At 31.9% G+C, this 18,669-nt stretch overlaps 1 protein-coding gene and 1 long non-coding RNA gene across 11 annotated transcripts in view; one reads left to right on the top strand and one right to left on the bottom strand.

The window, feature by feature from the left end:
* Positions 1-18,669, bottom strand: part of nrm (neuromusculin) — a 140,223-nt gene that overhangs the window by 51,561 nt on the left and 69,993 nt on the right. For all 10 annotated transcript variants that reach the window (XM_012362048.2, XM_067353451.1, XM_067353450.1 and 7 more), the window contains exons 2-3: positions 6,755-6,941; positions 746-900 (exon numbers count right to left, since the gene is read on the bottom strand). In XM_012362048.2, coding sequence (XP_012217471.2) covers positions 746-900; positions 6,755-6,941 — 342 coding nt within the window. The remainder of the gene's footprint in view (positions 1-745; positions 901-6,754; positions 6,942-18,669) is intronic.
* Positions 12,959-18,669, top strand: part of LOC105669215 (uncharacterized) — a 71,215-nt gene continuing 65,504 nt past the window's right edge. Inside the window, exons 1-2 of the long non-coding RNA XR_010889800.1 lie at positions 12,959-13,060; positions 13,612-13,762. This is a non-coding gene — a long non-coding RNA (uncharacterized lncRNA). The remainder of the gene's footprint in view (positions 13,061-13,611; positions 13,763-18,669) is intronic.

Below are 18,669 nucleotides of genomic sequence, written 5' to 3'. Positions count from 1 at the left end.
TGGGCGTTGAGTGTTTTGTAATTGATCGCCAAGTATGTAAATGAGATTCCTATTTTCAAAATATGAAAATATTTTGAAGCGAAACGCATCACTGCTTGCCAATCTCGTAAAAGGACCATCTGTAACCAGTTGTCTATCGTTCAGTCGCGTATCGTGCAAAATTGAAATATTGGCGAGAACGATCACGTGTAACCGTTAGTTTGAAATAAACATTGCCTGATTTATGGAATGCGAGTCTCGGGCTGTGTTCCGATTTACACATGCCATTTTCACTCTTTCGCGTGCAGTACGGGCATCGTAAATATGTTTTCATATATCATACAAAACGGCAGGGATATAAGTAGATTGTGTCACATAGCGCTACTTTTGAGAAATATTATGTTAAAATTATAATAGCGCGATAAAATATAACAGTATGATGCGATAAAAATAAAAATGAGCATATTTCTCTTTATGCTTAATATAAAATAAAATGTGTATGTATTTTAGGGCCTTGTAGTTTTTGAAATATAAATATATGTACTAGAAAAATTATATAGCAAACAATTTATGAGACTAAAAGAATTGCATACAATCGATTAATTAATTTGCAATATTACAAATAGCTCTCAATAAAGTTCTTAATAAGTTCTTAAAATAGCTTTACTTACTAAATTTTTCGGTATTAATTTATATGAATTAAATTAAATTTGAAAAAAATATTAATCTACTTAATAACATGCACATATAATGTAATGCAACTTACTTGTGACGTTAAGAAAAATGAGTTGTACATTGTTGCACTCTCGCTTGACCGCTAAGTATGTAGCTTCGCATCTGTAGAGGCCTCCGTCTTCCAGCTGAACTTCGGGTATCTTTAGATATGTTTTCGATGAATTTGTCGAATATTCTATGTCGGCCCTGAAACATTGCAACGATATAAGAATGATGTGAAAATTAATATAAAATTGTGGTTCAATTGAAAACAATAATTTCTGATAAACTGATCCAGTACATTTGATCCATATAATTTTATACATTATAATGAAATTTTAGTCTGCTGGTGTTACAGTGCAATCATGGTGACATGTTGGGACAGCGCTTTGTTTAAAGAATTTTTAATAAGCATTTTACGCAATAAAAGTGACGCGAATAAATCTCCTACAGAATTTTACTTGCTGCAATACGTCAGTGTTACTTTTCTATAATCAGCGGCGGTGTATTCACAATTACAATGCCACCTTTTACTAATCGTGAACACGTAAATTGTTTATGCACTTAATTAATAACAGTTCGCACGATATTCTGCTGAAGCATGTGCAGTTCATACCAATGCGAATATAATGACCTCACGTAATGTCAATCTCAAATTGCGATTAACACCGGATAATGAATCGAGCAATCAATGAGATTAATCTGTTCGTTATCCCGATTGAGTAACGTAATCCATTTATGCCGATAAGATGACGATGCTACTGCGATTGTTTGATCCAAATCTATTTACATATTACATATAGCACACGCAAACATATACATATATATGTGTATATATGTAAACATGTACGTACATTGTATGTATTTGTACGTATCGTATTTCGGAAATATTAACGAGATGCAGCGGCCTTCAAGCACAATTGTGTGCATTAATAATTTACGACAGGAGTAAATTACACGATAGGAACATGTTTTGACGTATAATATAACAATGTAAAAATTTTTATAATAATCATAATTAAATCTGCGACGATGCAAAGACGACCTTGTGAATGTTCTATTAATGTGTGACAGTGAACTGTGAAGCAATGAAATTCAGGCGAAGGTCTTAGTATTTACGTCCATAAATGGCAAGCAAATGCACAGTCAATGTATATAGGTCGTGAGAGAGAGAAAGAGAGAGAGAGAGAGAGAGAGAGAGAGAGAGAGAGAGAGAGAGAGAGAGAGAGAGAGAGAGAGAGAGAGAGAGAGAGAGAGAGAGAGAGAGAGAGAGAGAGAGAGAGAGAGAGAGAGAGAGAGAGAGAGAGAGAGAGAGAGAGAGAGAGAGAGAGAGAGAGAGAGAGAGAGAGAGAGAGAGAGAGAGAGAGAGAGAGAGAGAGAGAGAGAGAGAGAGAGAGAGAGAGAGAGAGAGAGAGAGAGAGAGAGAGAGAGAGAGAGAGAGAGAGAGAGAGAGAGAGAGAGAGAGAGAGAGAGAGAGAGAGAGAGATTCTCTGTCAATAGATGTTGAATATATCCATAGACACATAAGTACAGTAGTCGGTACATTCAACGTCGCTATTGAACTCACTACTCACAATCAGTATAATTTAGATCTCTATCAAGATGGTTTCACATAACTCAGTTATTTTTTTGTAGAAAGACAGTAGAAATAATTAACTAATATTTGTTTATCTCTTTTTTTTGTAAAATTGTAACATTAAGCTTACAAAAATATTTATTTAAAAAATGGAAGCAGTAGCATTCTCACGTGAATACGCGCGTTGGCGTCAAAAGCACAGATTCAACATATACCGTCTATATATATATATATATATATATAGACATACAATATTTCCAAATCCAGTGCCTTTATGAATCAGATTAAAACGTTGCCATGGACAATTTTCAAGCGAAATGCGGGTGTTGCTTTTATTTTACGTTTTCCTGGTAGAATGCATTGCGTGTGACAAATCATTGTTTTTGCAAGCCGCAAATTCTGCGTTGGTATGAAATGCAGGTGATCGCGGTCAACCAATGTTCCGGCGTGTTGTTTGATCGACGAACCGTTTACGGCGTCATTAGTGCATTGTTGGTGCGACGATGTGTTGCACCGCTAATCAGCGACAATGTGTTACGCGAAATTATATTATTCCTCTTACAGTATGCGCGTATATATTAGATTATCGACGCTTTGTGTGTGTGATAAACATCTTAAAAATAATATCTCTTAATTCTAAGGTTTCTAAACGCTTATATATTTGTTAAGTAAAAAAAATAATGTAACGCGTGACTTTTCAAGAACAAGAAATGATGTAGAAGATAATAAAAATCAAAAGCGCGGTTGTCAGAGCGCAAGAACTACTAGCTATTATAAATTAATATGCAAAAATATAAAAAATATGTTTTAAAAATATGTTTACAATTTCAAATTCTCTTCAATTTAATAGCATATAAGAAAGGAAGAAAAAGGTTTAGGTTGCATATAGGAAAATATTAAAAATCTGTACTCTGACGTGTTGTGCCAAACGGTGTCTGCACGTGCGGTCGGTGAATCTATTTTTTGTTACACTATTTTTTTTTTTACTTTTTAACCACTTTTATGTATTTTTTAATATTTTCCATGCCACCTAAATTTTTTCTTCATCAAATCACATTTTTTGTATTTTTTGTATAGCAAATTTAAAGGAGCGTGTATTATTTTTAGAATTTCAAGCATGTTGCGAATTTAAATTCGTTATTAGTAACATTGTGTCGAGAGTAGTTACGCATTCCTTGCAGCACGCAGAATATAATAAAGTCGCACATGACGAGACAACATACATTATATTTCTAGCTGCAAATCCGGATTTCACCTAATCTGGATAATAACACACTGTGCTGTAAAATGTCCCACAAATAGAGAACATGCTTTACATTAATATTATAAGAGTATAATGTTATATGTCTTATTAATGCAATTCGCATATTCATATATTAGACTTGTGTCGAGAATAGTCATTTTCCATTGAACAATACTCTGCAGTTTTTGTAATTTTAAATTAGAGTCATATTATGTAAATATATAATGCATGTTGCATCGATTTGATGAAAGTTCTACTACGACTAAATGCAATTTGTTCGGTAATTAAATGGAAAACTTTTATGCATAGTGTCTATTGCAACAGCATGCTTCTAACGAAACAAGTGTAATGCGAACGTATATAATTCATGAGTATATAATTACCGGATATTGCTTTGCTATTGTACGACGCACTAGGACTAGATTGTCTCTAATTGTGATTAATCTATATGATAGGATATAATAAGTAACTTTACCTAAGTAACTTTACCTTTACCTAACCTAACATAACTTTCGTTATAAACAAAAAACTTATGTAAAAAGTTGCATTCGTTTTTATAGTAACAAATTTTTCTTGCATTTGAACGTTAAAATTTAACGTGAAATGTTATAGAAACGCGCTTTATAAAATATTATTAATAAATTATAAGTATTATAAAGTATAACGTTTTATGGAAAAAAATGTAGGAGCTTATATAATTGCATGTAATACTAGTCTTGACCTTTAATACAGTCGATAAATAAAGCCTACACCCTGTTTACTTAATCACAGTTTAATTAAAGACAGTTTAATTAAGTACCTTTCAATTATGTAAAACACGCTTGACTTGTAATTCAAATACTATATTCAATGATACGACTATCATTTTAATATTTTATTAAAGTGCTGAGAGACATAGGGAATACGTTATAATAGGAATTTAATGCTCGTTAAAGGATACCGCCTCTATAGAAGAGATCTTTGCCACAGAATGTGCATCAAAGAGCCCATAATGGCGCATGGAAGGCTTTGTGACAATACCGTATTGGATTGTAAACTAGTTCGAACATAACATTAAAGTAGAAAATCGATCTGTCATTATTATAATATTTATATTTATATATATATATATTATTCAAAAAAGAGTAAATCTCAGAAAGAAATTAATACAAATAGATATTTTATAACGCATTTTATGCATTATTCAATAAAAATAAAGAAAAACTATATCATATATTGAGGCACGTACGAGTATGTTGAAACCAGATTTTTATGAATTGCCTTTTATACGTATCACCTGTGTTTGCCTTTTATCGTGTCGCCGTAGATGACCTCGTTATTTTTCGACAAATACAGCGAGTGTGTTATGCCAAATAAATGGAAGCATAGTGTAGACCAAATGTTTTCTCGTATTGTTCTCATATTGTTGGAACTCTCTCTTTTCCTCTCTGATATAAAAAAGAATAACATTGTCGCGAAATACTTTTGTTTCTACAAAAAATAGCAAAGTTATGTGTATTCTGTATAAATCCATCTTCTATCTTACTATACCAAATGATATACGTAGACCAAAAAAAAAGCGATAATGACGTTGAGGCGTTAAATGCGCTAATTGACCATGCAGAGCCGCCATTTATTAATGACTAATTTATGGTGTGCTTTTCCATACGCCGTATCGATTATGTCATGATTTATGTCATGATTCGAGTAGCTCGTTTGATATGTGCATAAAAACTTCTTTGAATGTCTATCGGAATATCCTATAAACTTTGCGTTTTTTCCAGCTAATAATTTTGCAATTAGTTTTAATTGATTTTTTAAAATTAATTAATTATTAATTAATTATATCTTTTCTCTTAGATTAGAAGATAGAATCTATTAATAAATAAGTTTTTAATTTATTCAATTAGATTTTTTAATAAAATTGTATCAACTAGAGGAAATAAAAGTAGATAAATTAGAAATCACTGATTGTTGAACAAAGCATTCGTTGTTAAAGACCTTAATAGATAACATCTGTTACGCTAGATTAGTTGTCAGTATTAATGCAAATTGACAGAGGCAATCGATTCTCGGTCTCTTGGCTATTGGAGAAATCCCTAAGGAGCTGTGGATACACTTAGATTCGAATTTATACCTTAATTGCAGCAAGACAATAATACTCAGATTAAATGCTCGTATTAGAGAAACAAATCGTAATTGTAAAATATAGATGACTAGTCGATTTACTGATTTGCAAGATTATTTAATGTTTAGATTAGATAGTTTCGCGCATCATATTTTCTTCATTTTCTCTCTGTGCACTTTTTTAATTTTATACAACAAATAAATTGATACAGTAAAATTTAATATTTATAAACATTTATTTAATATTTATAAATATTTATTTTATATTTATTAATTATATTTATTGCTTATTAATTAATTTATGAGTTATTTACTTATTGCTACATCCACAATCTCTCATCTGATTAAAAGTCACTACAACGTATCGCTACATGTGTCAATGACTCTATACGCAAAAGTAAACAACACTGAATCCACTGTTTGGATACTGGTGATATTAAAACGATCAGAGTTTGTGACAATAACCGATTGGGAGTTCTAAATATTCGAATGTATATATGCGCTTAACGCGCAACATATGTATACCGAAACAAGAAGGCTTGGTCAAGTGTCCCAAATACAGATCGTGAACCACAAAATGCAATTACGAAGGGTGATGACCCTAAAATGAGCATAATCGCAGCAGTTACAATTCCGTAGAAGCGCCAAATTACCAAAATCATAGATAGTTCAAGAGAATGTTCCACCTTCTAAGCTGTACACAAGTGATGTGTGTGTACTATGGTATTTTTAATACGGTTCGAAAAAGAAACAGAAATTCCGGAGAAATGTTAATGAGAGCATTATCATTAGGAAATTTTATAGATCTCTGCAAAGTTATATCTTAAACATGTATTGTAAGAAATAAGAAGTGTACGAATTTTGAAATTTATTTAAAAAATTATATATGCACTTTTTTTTAGTATTTTAATATTTCTTTAACATCTGCAGTAGTTTTTATTTGTGTGTCGACAGTTATCTACATTGCAAGTTTTGTAAGTTATTACTAGCAGCTTGTTCTAATTTATATGCTGCTTTAAATTACATGCGTGCTTTAAAATTGCAAGGAAATTATTTAATTAAGTGAAGATGCGAGTCTAATTAACCTAAACCAGCAGCAGTATTCACGTAATGTGATATTATAATATTTTAATTACCTGGCAGCAATGCCGCTATTACTGCGTATAATTCCGGCATCCATGCTAAAGATGAAAATCCGTGTGGATCCGCGGTACCATTTGATACTGTGCAGCCCCTCACATTGTGGTAATTTCAGGTTGCAAGGTAACAAAACCTCCATTCCTAGTTCGGCATACCTTTCAGTCTTCTGCCACGAGTCGCTTCCTAAAACAAACATAGGCAATTTTAACAACGATGCAAAATTGAATCCATAATTGAATTTCTATTGAAGCTGTAAATATCGATAGTAAGAGCGAGCGAATAATCAGAGAGCAAGTTGTTTTATTGCGCGGTTTCGTACTTTATGAGGATGCACTGTCGTATCAGAAAACTTGCGCAATTTCATGCTTCGGATACCGTAAACCTTAGGTCTTATGCACGTAGACGTTAAATCTTATAATCCATGAGAAACAAAAAGTTATAAGTTATTATAGTAGTATTTCTCATTATTTATTGTATACTGTCACGGAGTATATCATAATATAAGCAAAAAGCTAATAAAAATAGCTATAGATATTAAAGAAAAATTAAAATATAAAAAATAGTTTGTTCGTAATTTATTATTTTTTTACATAATTTTCAAAATTTGTGCTATTTTAGTCAAATGAGCATTTTTATTTTGTATATATCTATTTTTTCGTTTCAAAGTCTTTCAATACAAAAGTTAAATCTAACTTATTCTTTAATATAAAAATTATATTCAACATGGAAAAGTCTTATTGCTTATTAAAAAAACAAGATAGATAGTTAATCAATACGGTAACTGATACAGCGTGCGCGTAGAGCGGAAAAGCTTGGCTTTTCAGTGAGCACGAAGTGCACACGGCGAATTGCCTAGATATAAGAGTCGGATTCTGAAGCCATATCGTGTGGCATAGTAAATATTACATCTAAGTAGAGAATAATGGAGAACGTCAGAGAGAATCGCATTACGAGTTTCTGCCCGTCTCTCGCACGTGCGAGAAGTTTGTTTTTTAGCTACTTTCAGCTCGTATGTTACAGAACGACTCTTCATTCGATTATCCTTCTCTAAAGTGTTTCTTTGAAAAAGGAAATCCGTTGTCTCACACTTTGTACAAAGTTACATAGAACAGTATATTTTTTTATAATACATGTTGAGGACTTTTGCGATCGCGAGTAACATAAACAAAATACTGAAGAAATACTTGAGATTTAAAAACATTACAACGGAAGAAAAAATCATCATATTAGTATTATTATATGCGCTGCGTAATCACGGATTCTTTTATTAAAATAAAAACAAAAACTTCATTTTCTAACGCTATTTTCTCGTGAAAAAGCGCATTTCAAAGTTTTCTAATGCATTTTGTATAAGTACCCATTATTTCCCGATTTATAGAAATTTTTAAGTGATGGGTAAAAGAGGAAGTATAGATAACATATTCGTAATAACTTTCCGTACCAGCCGGTGTTACCAGCGCGATCGAGAGAACAGATGGGATATGAACATTTGAACACGGAAGATTGCGATTTATGGGCTTTGCACAAATATCTACAAACAGTGATTTATTGGCCGAATATGGATAGATGTCCATCACTGTCGATTGAATTTTCGCTGACTTTGTATGGTTTAAGTAACTTTATGTATTCTAATTCTGAAACTGAAGAATCAATTTGGAAATTTGCGCAAGATTAATTCTACATATCTACATACATCATCCATATTCTATTCCTTATCTTGTTATCGCGCTTTCTGTGAAACTTTGTATGTCAGGCTCCACGAGACGCAACTGTTGAAATTTATGAATATTACATTAAAAAACTAAAATTGTTTTCAAGATATTAAATTAGAAAAAAGAAAGAAAAAAGAACAAATCAGTAGCAGAAGTTAAAATTCAACCTCAGAGTTAAAATTTAATTGAAAATTTAATAATCTGATGAACTACATAATTTACGAGAGAACATTCTTATTACGTTAGTAATAAATATTTTATGTTAACGTAAATTAAGTTAATGTTACAAATTTCTTTTCTTAAAGTAGGATGCTGTAATTAAATGTTGAAAAAACCAATTTTATCGAGAAAAACGCTGTACTTTTTTATTAAAGGCTTTTTCAATCTTTATAGAAGGAAAATATTTAGTAAGTGAGCTAATATTTACATAAATGAGTATCCTGAAGCGTCTGAAAAGTAGTTTGAAACATTGCGATGAGAACGTTGTTTGTGGAGCATGCTTCACGCCTAACATTATTAATTAATAGGATTTGCGGTTAAATTTCAGCATGTATAAATGTTACATGCACTCATAAAATTTTTATAAGCTCAAAAACGGGCATTAACAATGATAATTATTGCGCTTGATGTACTTTCAGTTTTAGTTAGCTTTTGTCAGTCGAAACTTCTTGTTTGAAGGAAACCACACGAGTACGACAGTGCGAAATATTGCACGTGCACTTAGTCGTCTTATGAGCTTGTTGCTAATAAATTAACTAAATAATTGTCAATATAATTTTGATAGTGAGTTGAAAAAGATCGTCAATCTTAAACCGTCTTTTATTTTCTAAATTGTTAATAAAAAGTTTTTTTAAACTAAGAAAAGTAACGCTCAATTTTAGTTGAAATCTTGTGAATACTTTTTATGCTACGTTGTTCTTTAAAAAATTAAAAATTTTAAGAAATTAATGAAAATTACGTTACATTTAATTGTTGTATTAACATTGTCAATGTCATGTATCAAGTCAGGCAGGTGAAATGTAGCATATTTTTCTCTCGAATTCATTTTTCCACATTCTACAATGAGATGTAATGGATAAAGATCGGAAGGTTTCTTTTTCTTAGTTTTTACTTTGTTTTACTTTATTTTGGGTATTTTTCCATGACGGACAACGTAACGTTTTTTCTCTTTGAAGTAGTGAGTTTGCCAGCAAAATTTCGTTAAATCTGTTTGTTTCTGATATCATTTATATATAGAATATTTTGGAATTATCGTTTGTTTCCTCTTTTACATAAGTGTTGAATGAAATAACGATAACTACGAATCAAGTGGTATGTAGCTAAATCGATTATCGTAGCATCTTAACGCTTCAGCAGTCACAATTAATGCCGTTAAAGCTATGTTTTATGACTAAAGCAACCAACTATTCAAAGCCGTTCAAATGGAATTGGCATCGTATTTCAACGTTCAATCGATTACAGAAGATTACATATCACAGCCAAGTGCAAAATTGAGTATTTTGATTTTTTCCGAAAGAATTACTACGAATATGCATGTTTGCTGGAGAATTTTATTTTCGGCCGTAGTTATTCAGATGGCGAGTGCAATCGGGAAGTTTACTGTCAAACCTACATAAAATTAGTAGCGTTTCGAGATGTCGACGTGACTCCGGAGGCATTAAAATGTAAAGTAAGCACTACGCTTTGGTGCGAGCGCCGTTGCGGAAGAGCACGTGCAGATAACGACGTTCTATCGTGGAGGCAGAAAAAGTTATCGACCTCGGATGCTCCGACGCGTGCTTAACCCATTTCGAAATTATACAAATTGCAGCCTGCATTAGCATAGAGTCGGTACCGGGAGACAGAGTAGGCCGAGAGATGGCTGGACGGGAATTAACCTAGACGGAGATTTAGCGCCAAGACAAACGATGCGCATATAAATATTGGAAACGCGAAATTTATGACGCCTACCCTAGCGGTATGCATTTAATGAGACGCCCAAAGCGCGCTTCTTGTTGATAAATACCCGATGAATACGAAACGCTTCTGTTGAATTTGTTCTTATGTTTAATCACACTGTAAGAAAAAAGTATTGATATTTGGAACTCTTTTTCTGTAATTGTGCACAGTAAAAAAAATGTAATGTGTCTTAATAATGTTTTTATATATTTTAATCGATTTTTTTTAATTTATCAATTTGTCTATTTATTATTTATATATTATCCCAAATGTTTTGCATACAGCACCTAATAAATTTCCCACAGTACGCTACAAAACCTCAGCGGTTTATTCCTTGCTCTTTTATTATTGATTACTCTCACACATGGTCAAGGACGTAACTTCAGAGCAACTTTATATTCTACTGCTATGTGTTGCAACGTAACCTTTTTTTTCCCATAAAAGGAGTACGATACACCCTTTGATAGTACGCCAGAGGCTTTTCTCTTGTCTTTAATCATTGAACTTTTGTAGAAGCGTATAGGAGTCTATTATTGTGTCGTAATAAGTAGTTGTCGCGCAGAATGCGTATGTATTAGCGAGTATCAGGTCGAAGTGCCGCCAGAAATTAAGTGGCAGCACGTACTTTTGTGAAAAAAAGTTTATTAGTGCCATAATGGAAATTAATAGTAAAATTGCTGTTCAAAGGGGAGGCATTATGGTCTACTTCGGGATAAATTGGCTTACACGCTCTGTGAAAGGCCGCGCCGCGTAAAAGCTTTATTAATGTATATTTCTATGTGCAGGCAAGATAAAATTAGAAAAGCCCCGATGGAAAACCGAAAAAGAAAGAAATTTATTTATTATTTATACTTTTCCAGCATAGAATCTGATACGATTTCCAAATACTTATTTCTATGCTTGTATGGTTAAGAATAAAATTTATATTATTAATTTAACGATATTTTCTTTAAGCTTGTTGCACTTTCATATATAAGTTGAATAATATTTGAAGTTTTGTTATTTCATTGACAAGATATTGGTATTTTGAAAAAAGTTAGTAGTATAGAACTAATGGTTTCGAGATAAATTCGAGTTAAGCAATTAATAAAATGTAATGAAACGTGAACATCCCGATTTATTTTTCACTGTCATGATGTACTACGGTTTTAGAATAGTATGGTCCACCAGTAATGGAATTAATGTGCCCAATAATATATAATAGAATTAAAATCTCTGGCGTGATCAACTCAATTCTATCGCATTAATGATCGTAAAGAGAGTCAGCTGTTAAATAACGCTTCGCAGTTTCAATGACATTTTCTATAGCAGATAATGGATAATATGATAATTAACACGTAGGTAGATGCGATACATTAACATATGTTCATACCACACACCTCAGTTTTTTTCAGAATTCTTTAATAATTTCATTGATACTTTGAAACATTGAAACTTTTTTTTATTTAATTATATTTCATTGCATTGTTTTAAATTATATTTCGACTTTAAATAACTTTAATTCTGCATAAAAAATATATTTCAGTTTTGATAATATATGGAATATAATAATTCAATATATTATATTAAAACTTTAAAATCTACTTTTTATGCAGAATTATTATTAATTAGTTATTTAAAGCCAAAATATAGTTTAAAAGATAATGTAATAACAAAATATAATCAAATAAAAAAGTTTCAATGTTTGATATTAATAAAAATTAGTAAAAAATTACTTAAAGCAGTTATTTAAGCCAAAATATAAATGCTTATGCAATATTAATTCAATAGATGTATTAATTAATATGCTTCAATCAATCTATAGTGGTATTTTAACAATTGTTTAAGACAACATGACGAAAGAAATGTGAAAGAAATGTGAAAGTATAAGTATATGTGGAAAAATTTAGTGTATGTAAAAGTTCCTGTTTGTCGCGCATTGTAATTAAGACTACTTACTTGGTTGTTACAGCAATAAAATATCGTCAAATAATGACCGCTTGCTACGGTTACCGCGAACGCCGTAGTAGCTTATAATTAGACCAGCATCGCTTTTTTGTCCGGCTTTAGCCTATGTACAGATTATTCGGAGCACATAAATAATTAGTAAAAATGCCACTATAATTAATAAAATGCCATAATTATAGCTTGATCTAATTTATTGTACTTACTTTGCAGGCCAAAGCAAGCGATTATACCTGCCACTTTGTCGTGATAGCTCATTATGACGTCATGTTAGTTATTACAATAAAATATCGTCAAATAATGACCGCTTGCTACAGTAACCGCGGATGCCGTAGTAGCTTAGACCAGCACCGCTCTTTTGTTCGACGTTAGCCTATGTACAGATTGTTCGGGGCACATAAATAATTAGTAAAAGTACCTATTATGTTGTAGTTGAGAGTCAGTTATGATGCTTACTGTCACCGATGCTTGCCACCATTCGCCGCTGCTTACCGCCGCAGAAATCCCGCCAAAATGTAGACAGGTTCACTTCACGCAATTGAGAACCGCCTATGTGTCTGCGCAGAGCGGCTCTGCGCAAGCGTTTTCGAGCTTGTGCGTAAACCGCGTCTACGTTCTGGTGATATCTCTGCGGCGACGAGCGGCGGCAAGCCGGAGCAGGAAGCGGCCGCGGAAGCATCGTAATCTGACTGTCATATGATACAACAGGTACTGATTATTTATGCAAATGTTCCGAATAATCTATACATAGGCTAACGCGGAACAAAAGAGCGACGTTGGCCGAAGCTGCCGACGCGTGCGGTAACCGATCATTATCTGGCGATATTTTGTTGTCTTAATAATCAACATGGCGCCATAACGAGATTATTATGACGATAAAATGTCGGCAGATATGACCATTTAACCTACTTGGAAAGGAGAAAAAAGTAGGCGTTAACTGAAAATCAAATGAGGCTGTTCTGATATTCACTGCTAATATTGAAATTTATAGTTCACGTTACATACACTATAGCATTCAGTACTAGCAGTGATGAATATCGGAGCACGGTGAAATGTGCAAATTATTTCGAATACTGATTTATGTATTTTTTCAGTTAACATTAGTATAAAACAATTCTGAGTTAGTTTTACACTTCTTATGTATTTTTCCCACTTTGAATTCATTTTTTAATATAAAATTTTTCTTTTATGTTGTATTTTTTGTTTGCGTAAATGCTTCTTATATTGTTTTTTATACCTTATAATTTATCATTTTCTAGAATTTATTGTCCATAGAAGACCACTATGTGCTGTGAAAACTAAGTTTGTTGTACTAAAAAGTTCGATTATTGATCTGTGTGAGGACATCAATTTTCTGCTATTTTTAAAGCGAAGGCTTAACGCACACCAATGCACGCATCTCAAACAATGGTATGTACACATATATATTCCAACTGAAAGTCCTTTAAGCTCGGACTTAAAAGCTCCAAGGGAAAAACCGATTCTCAGAAACCCGATCAGTGGCTTATATGGTGTTCTTTTCTATAAAAGAAAGGGTTAAATATAACAAAGCAGATAAACTCTCTAATACACGATATTGTACAAAAATATAGTCTTTATGTATTTTATATACGATGATTATTTACTTTGTAAAATCATTCAAATTTCTAGAGTATACGATTTTTAAGCATTTAACATATAGCAAAATAATATTTATGAGCTTGATATAAACGTGTAACATAAATTCTGCATTAACGACAGTATATTATATTTTTTTCAAATAAAAAGCGTCTTTTATAAATATCACTTTTAAGAGTCTTTTGAAAATATCACTTCTATAAAATGTGCCACAGTGACAAATTACAAATTTAATGACTCAGTTTTAAATCACAAATATTGGTTTATTTTGTGTTTATAATTTGTATTTTTCATGACTAGTATACTTTAAAGCACACATAATGTTCCATAGAGCATTCTGTCTATTGGTTATAGTTCATACATTATAATAAAAGTTAAATTACAATAACATATCTCAATTTTTTACAAAAGACTTTAATATATTAATATTGGTGCAATATAAATTTGTATAATCTTTCTATATAAACCATAATGCAAAATAATTATGAAAATTAATATTTACTTATTAAAAACCAAATTAAAAAATTAAAAAATTAAAAATTAGGCTTTTCCGTTTGTTAAAACAGAAGGAAAAGGAAATGTTAAAAAGAGCTGTAGCAGGATCTAAATGTACATATTAAATGTTTAATACAATATAGTTAAACGTGTTAGGCAAGGGTTTGGCCATCTTCAATAAATAACAATTAAATATCGAAACATTTTGATAGTTAATTGTTATTCATTGAAGATAGCTAAATCCATGACCAAAACGTTTGGTTATATTTAATTAAGGGCTCTTTTAGTCTTTTCTTTTCTTCGTTTTAATAAACGGAAAAGTCTTCTTTTTAATTGTTTAATTTGGTTTTTAATTAGTAAATATTAATTTTTAAACATTTAATTTGAATATTTAGATTTTGCTGTGGCTATTTTAGCCCTTTCTTTTCCTTGTGTTTTAATATTTAGTGCACAATTAATTAGATTAATATCTAATTGTCTATACTCACTGTATCATGTTGCAAAATGGATAATCCCTATTTTGCATGCATTTCATCAGTGGGATATCGAAAATATCAATCAAATTGTTATCAAGATAATACGGATAATACAATGTGTGAAATGTTTATGCCAATCGATATTTTAGCGCATTGTAATTAGCATTTACAGATTCTACGGAATATTACGAATGTCGAAATGTTTCACCAGTATCGATGCATGTTTTTGGTGACACATGTACAGTATACTATATTCGCATGATACGCTTCAATGCGCGATACATCAAATTCACGTTGTACACGCATTCATCCAATTTTGTTTAAAGTCATTGCTAATATATACGGCTGTTAAAATTGTTTAATTTATCGCCGTTTATGCGATGAAACGACTGACACATGGCGTGTCACTTTTAAATTAGCGCTTAATGAATTAACAATATCTCTTAATCAGCAATTCGCTGGCGTGTTTGTCTTATCTATTTGATCTTGTTGGTATCGAGTAGCTCTTCACGTATATCGAACGATTTGATGACATTTCTGCATCATTTATAGCATTAGAACAAAATTTTAGCATCTTCAAGCTACGCCATTGTAGGGACTTCAGAGAGAAATACGATGCGTATCCTTAAGAGAGAGAAAAGCAAGCTTCTTCTTGCTTCTTTGCTAACTATACGCATTCTGGAAAGTTTACGAAGTGCCGTTGTATAGAGAAAACCGACCATTCTGAAAAATGTGCGCGTAAACAACTTGCTTCGTAATGCTGAAGTTTGAAGAACTTTTGCCGGTAGAAAGTCTTAGACCATATAATGTATGCCCTCGGAATTAATTAAGATTTGAAGATAGTTGAGTATATATATATATATATATATATGTATATATATAGGGCTTCGACTTTTAATGAAAGTTTACGAATATGGTTTGAAGAATTGTTTTCGAAGGAAACTCTCCAGGTGAGAACGCAACTTTAAACCAAGCTGCGGTGTAGCAGCGAAATTTCGTTGAGAAAAAGAATGTAGTAGTATCATTTATCTTGGGGGCAGATAACAATTTTATTTTCAACTTATGTGTTCTAAAATCAAAAGTGATGGAATTTTTTTAATAATTTGCATCACAATCCGCATAATAATCTGCAACAAATTTTAATACTGTTTATCTTATGATTTTTATATAAAATTTTTTTATAAAAAATTATGGGAGGTTTTATTATTCTCTGAACATAATATATTTTTATAAAATCTTTGGAAGAAATTGGATTATTCAAGTTGTTAAATCAATTTTGATTCAAAAATGAAATAATAGATATAGGTTTTATATTTCACTTTATTTTAATAATATGATTATCTTAATGCATTTAATGATATTATATACATAATATAAATTGCGATAAAACGTTTATTTAATTTTGCCTCTTTTTCAAGCTATTGTACGCCACGCGACATTTTGAGCTGCTTAAACTAGCCTTAATGGTTACTTTGTTGAATGCAATTACATCTTACATCTTACGAGATGAAAGAGAAGTTAAAATTTTACTTCAAGAGATATGAAATTACTGTTTTAACAACAATTTACAATTATAATTCAAGTAGTATTAAATCTAGTGTGTTAAAAGTAGATTTTATTTCTTAAAATCTAATATGTCTTTAAAAGAATATTTTTCTAAAAAGAAATCAAAATAATAATGCATAATAAATTTGGCATTTGCGAAATTTTCTCGAGAAACCTCTTAATTCAAATAAAAACTTACAAATAAGTAATAATTGTTATGTTGCAAGCATTTATCGCATCTGCAATGAATAGTCTGACTGATTGTCGGTATAAAATTGACTTTTTCTACTTGCTTACTGCGTTATTTTTTCCCATGAGATCTAACCGTGTTAGCGGATGGTGCGTGAGCTGCATTCACATCCGGGCTTGAAAATTCAGCTTTAAGGTCTACAGCCGCGACTTAGGAAGATATTCCTGACGAGCATATCAGGTAGACATTTTAGTGCTTTCGAGCTTGCGAGGCTAACGTAAATGTTAGCCTCTCAGTGTTGCAACTTCCACCTATCTGATACCACTTGGTTTTCGCGTTCTTATAGCCAAACCATAAGCGAAATACGATTTTATTTGAGTGTAATTAAATTAATAGTTGCAATAGGATACAGTTTTTGAAACGTAAAGAAAACACAGAGAAACACTGTTTTGAAAAAAGGAATTGTTTTTTATTTTTTAAAAGAATAATACGTTTGTTACGTTATTTATTTTCCAATTAAAGATAAATAAATTACAAAATAAAAGAAGCGAGAAATACCTGAACAAAATCTTTGTGCATCTCTTTGCATTATAACGTAGATCTAGATTATCGTCATAAGTGGAGATTGTGACCTCAATCCTGAATCTGCTAAAAGTCATTCGATTATGTAGATGCTGTTAGATCATGCTCTCACCAGAACTCATCTAATTATGCAAATGATGTGCATTATGGATGCGAGAATTGCAACGACTTGAGACGTTCTCACTGTTCCCCCTCGTTGGCATTTGATACTATGATCTTCACACTTCAGAAAGTTCACTTTCTGTACTATTACGGTTGCTATAATAGCAATTGCCATTAGCTATTGAGTGCTTTCTACTTTATTTTCCATTATCTCGAGAGATGCCTTTCCGATTTTTGAATGCGTGTTCAAATGCGTTGCCCATCTTTGCAAGTTAACGAAACAACTTTTCATTTCCGAAATAGTCCCGAGGAAGTGAATCCATGTTTGACGCCGTGTATCGAACTGCATTCTCGTCTCTGAATTCCGTTTGTATGACCGAGTTTTAGAATTTGTCGAATTTGTAGCTTTCATGTTTTTACCTGCTGCTTGTACTTCTGGAGAAGTTTCCACTTCTGTCAACGTCGCACAGCTCAACAGATTCTATTTTGTTGAAATTTAATTTCAGCACATCGTTTGTGACGCACGAAACCGTGTGATTTGTACAAGCAGTTGATACATACGATTGCAAAAACAAATTTTACCCGAGGCAAAGAAAACTTTTTGGCCACATTCTAAATAAAAAATATTTTCTTCCTTTATTTTAGTATTTCTAGTTTACTTTGTAATATTGTTGCATCTTCATATCTGTGTTGAAATAAACATGAGAATTCTGATAATAAAAAGGAAGAATAATTTTAGCATGTGTGAAGACAGTTACATTAAATAGTTTTATTAAATTAAATTAAAAAGGGGGAGGAGGAAGAAATAAAAATAGTCATTGAAAGTCCATTGTCAAATATTCCATTATATTCTGTTCTGTTTCAATGATAGATTTGCGGAAAGAGATATTTGCGGGTTATACTATTTGTCTTGCGTAAACTCTTGTAAGAGACATTAAAAGACATTAGTTTTACGAGCGGATTCCGTGTAAAATATACGTATGTCGCGAGTGCCTTGGTAAATTACGCAGACAATATATTAAATTCGCTGTATTAACTGCTGTCTTCTGTAGCTTTCGCGCCTCATATTTTGTCGTGTATCTCTGTATTAATGCGGAATTTCTTATTCAGCAGGAGAATCCTGCGCAGTTTCCCTTTCTGAAATATATCGTGCATCTGAATACGTAAGGATTTCAGAAAACAAAGGTGTACCGCAGCTTCTAATGGAGGTTGCTCACGTTGTGAGGCCGTTGAAAAGGAATTCAATGCGTGATATAATGTCGTGCATCGTTAATAGGACGTTCATTACTATCGTTAATAGTACGATATAA

Source organism: Linepithema humile, chromosome 4 (genome assembly GCF_040581485.1).
Source record: "Linepithema humile isolate Giens D197 chromosome 4, Lhum_UNIL_v1.0, whole genome shotgun sequence".
Classification (NCBI taxonomy): Eukaryota; Metazoa; Arthropoda; class Insecta; order Hymenoptera; family Formicidae; genus Linepithema; species Linepithema humile.
This window is presented reverse-complemented; position numbering and strand designations above follow the sequence as displayed.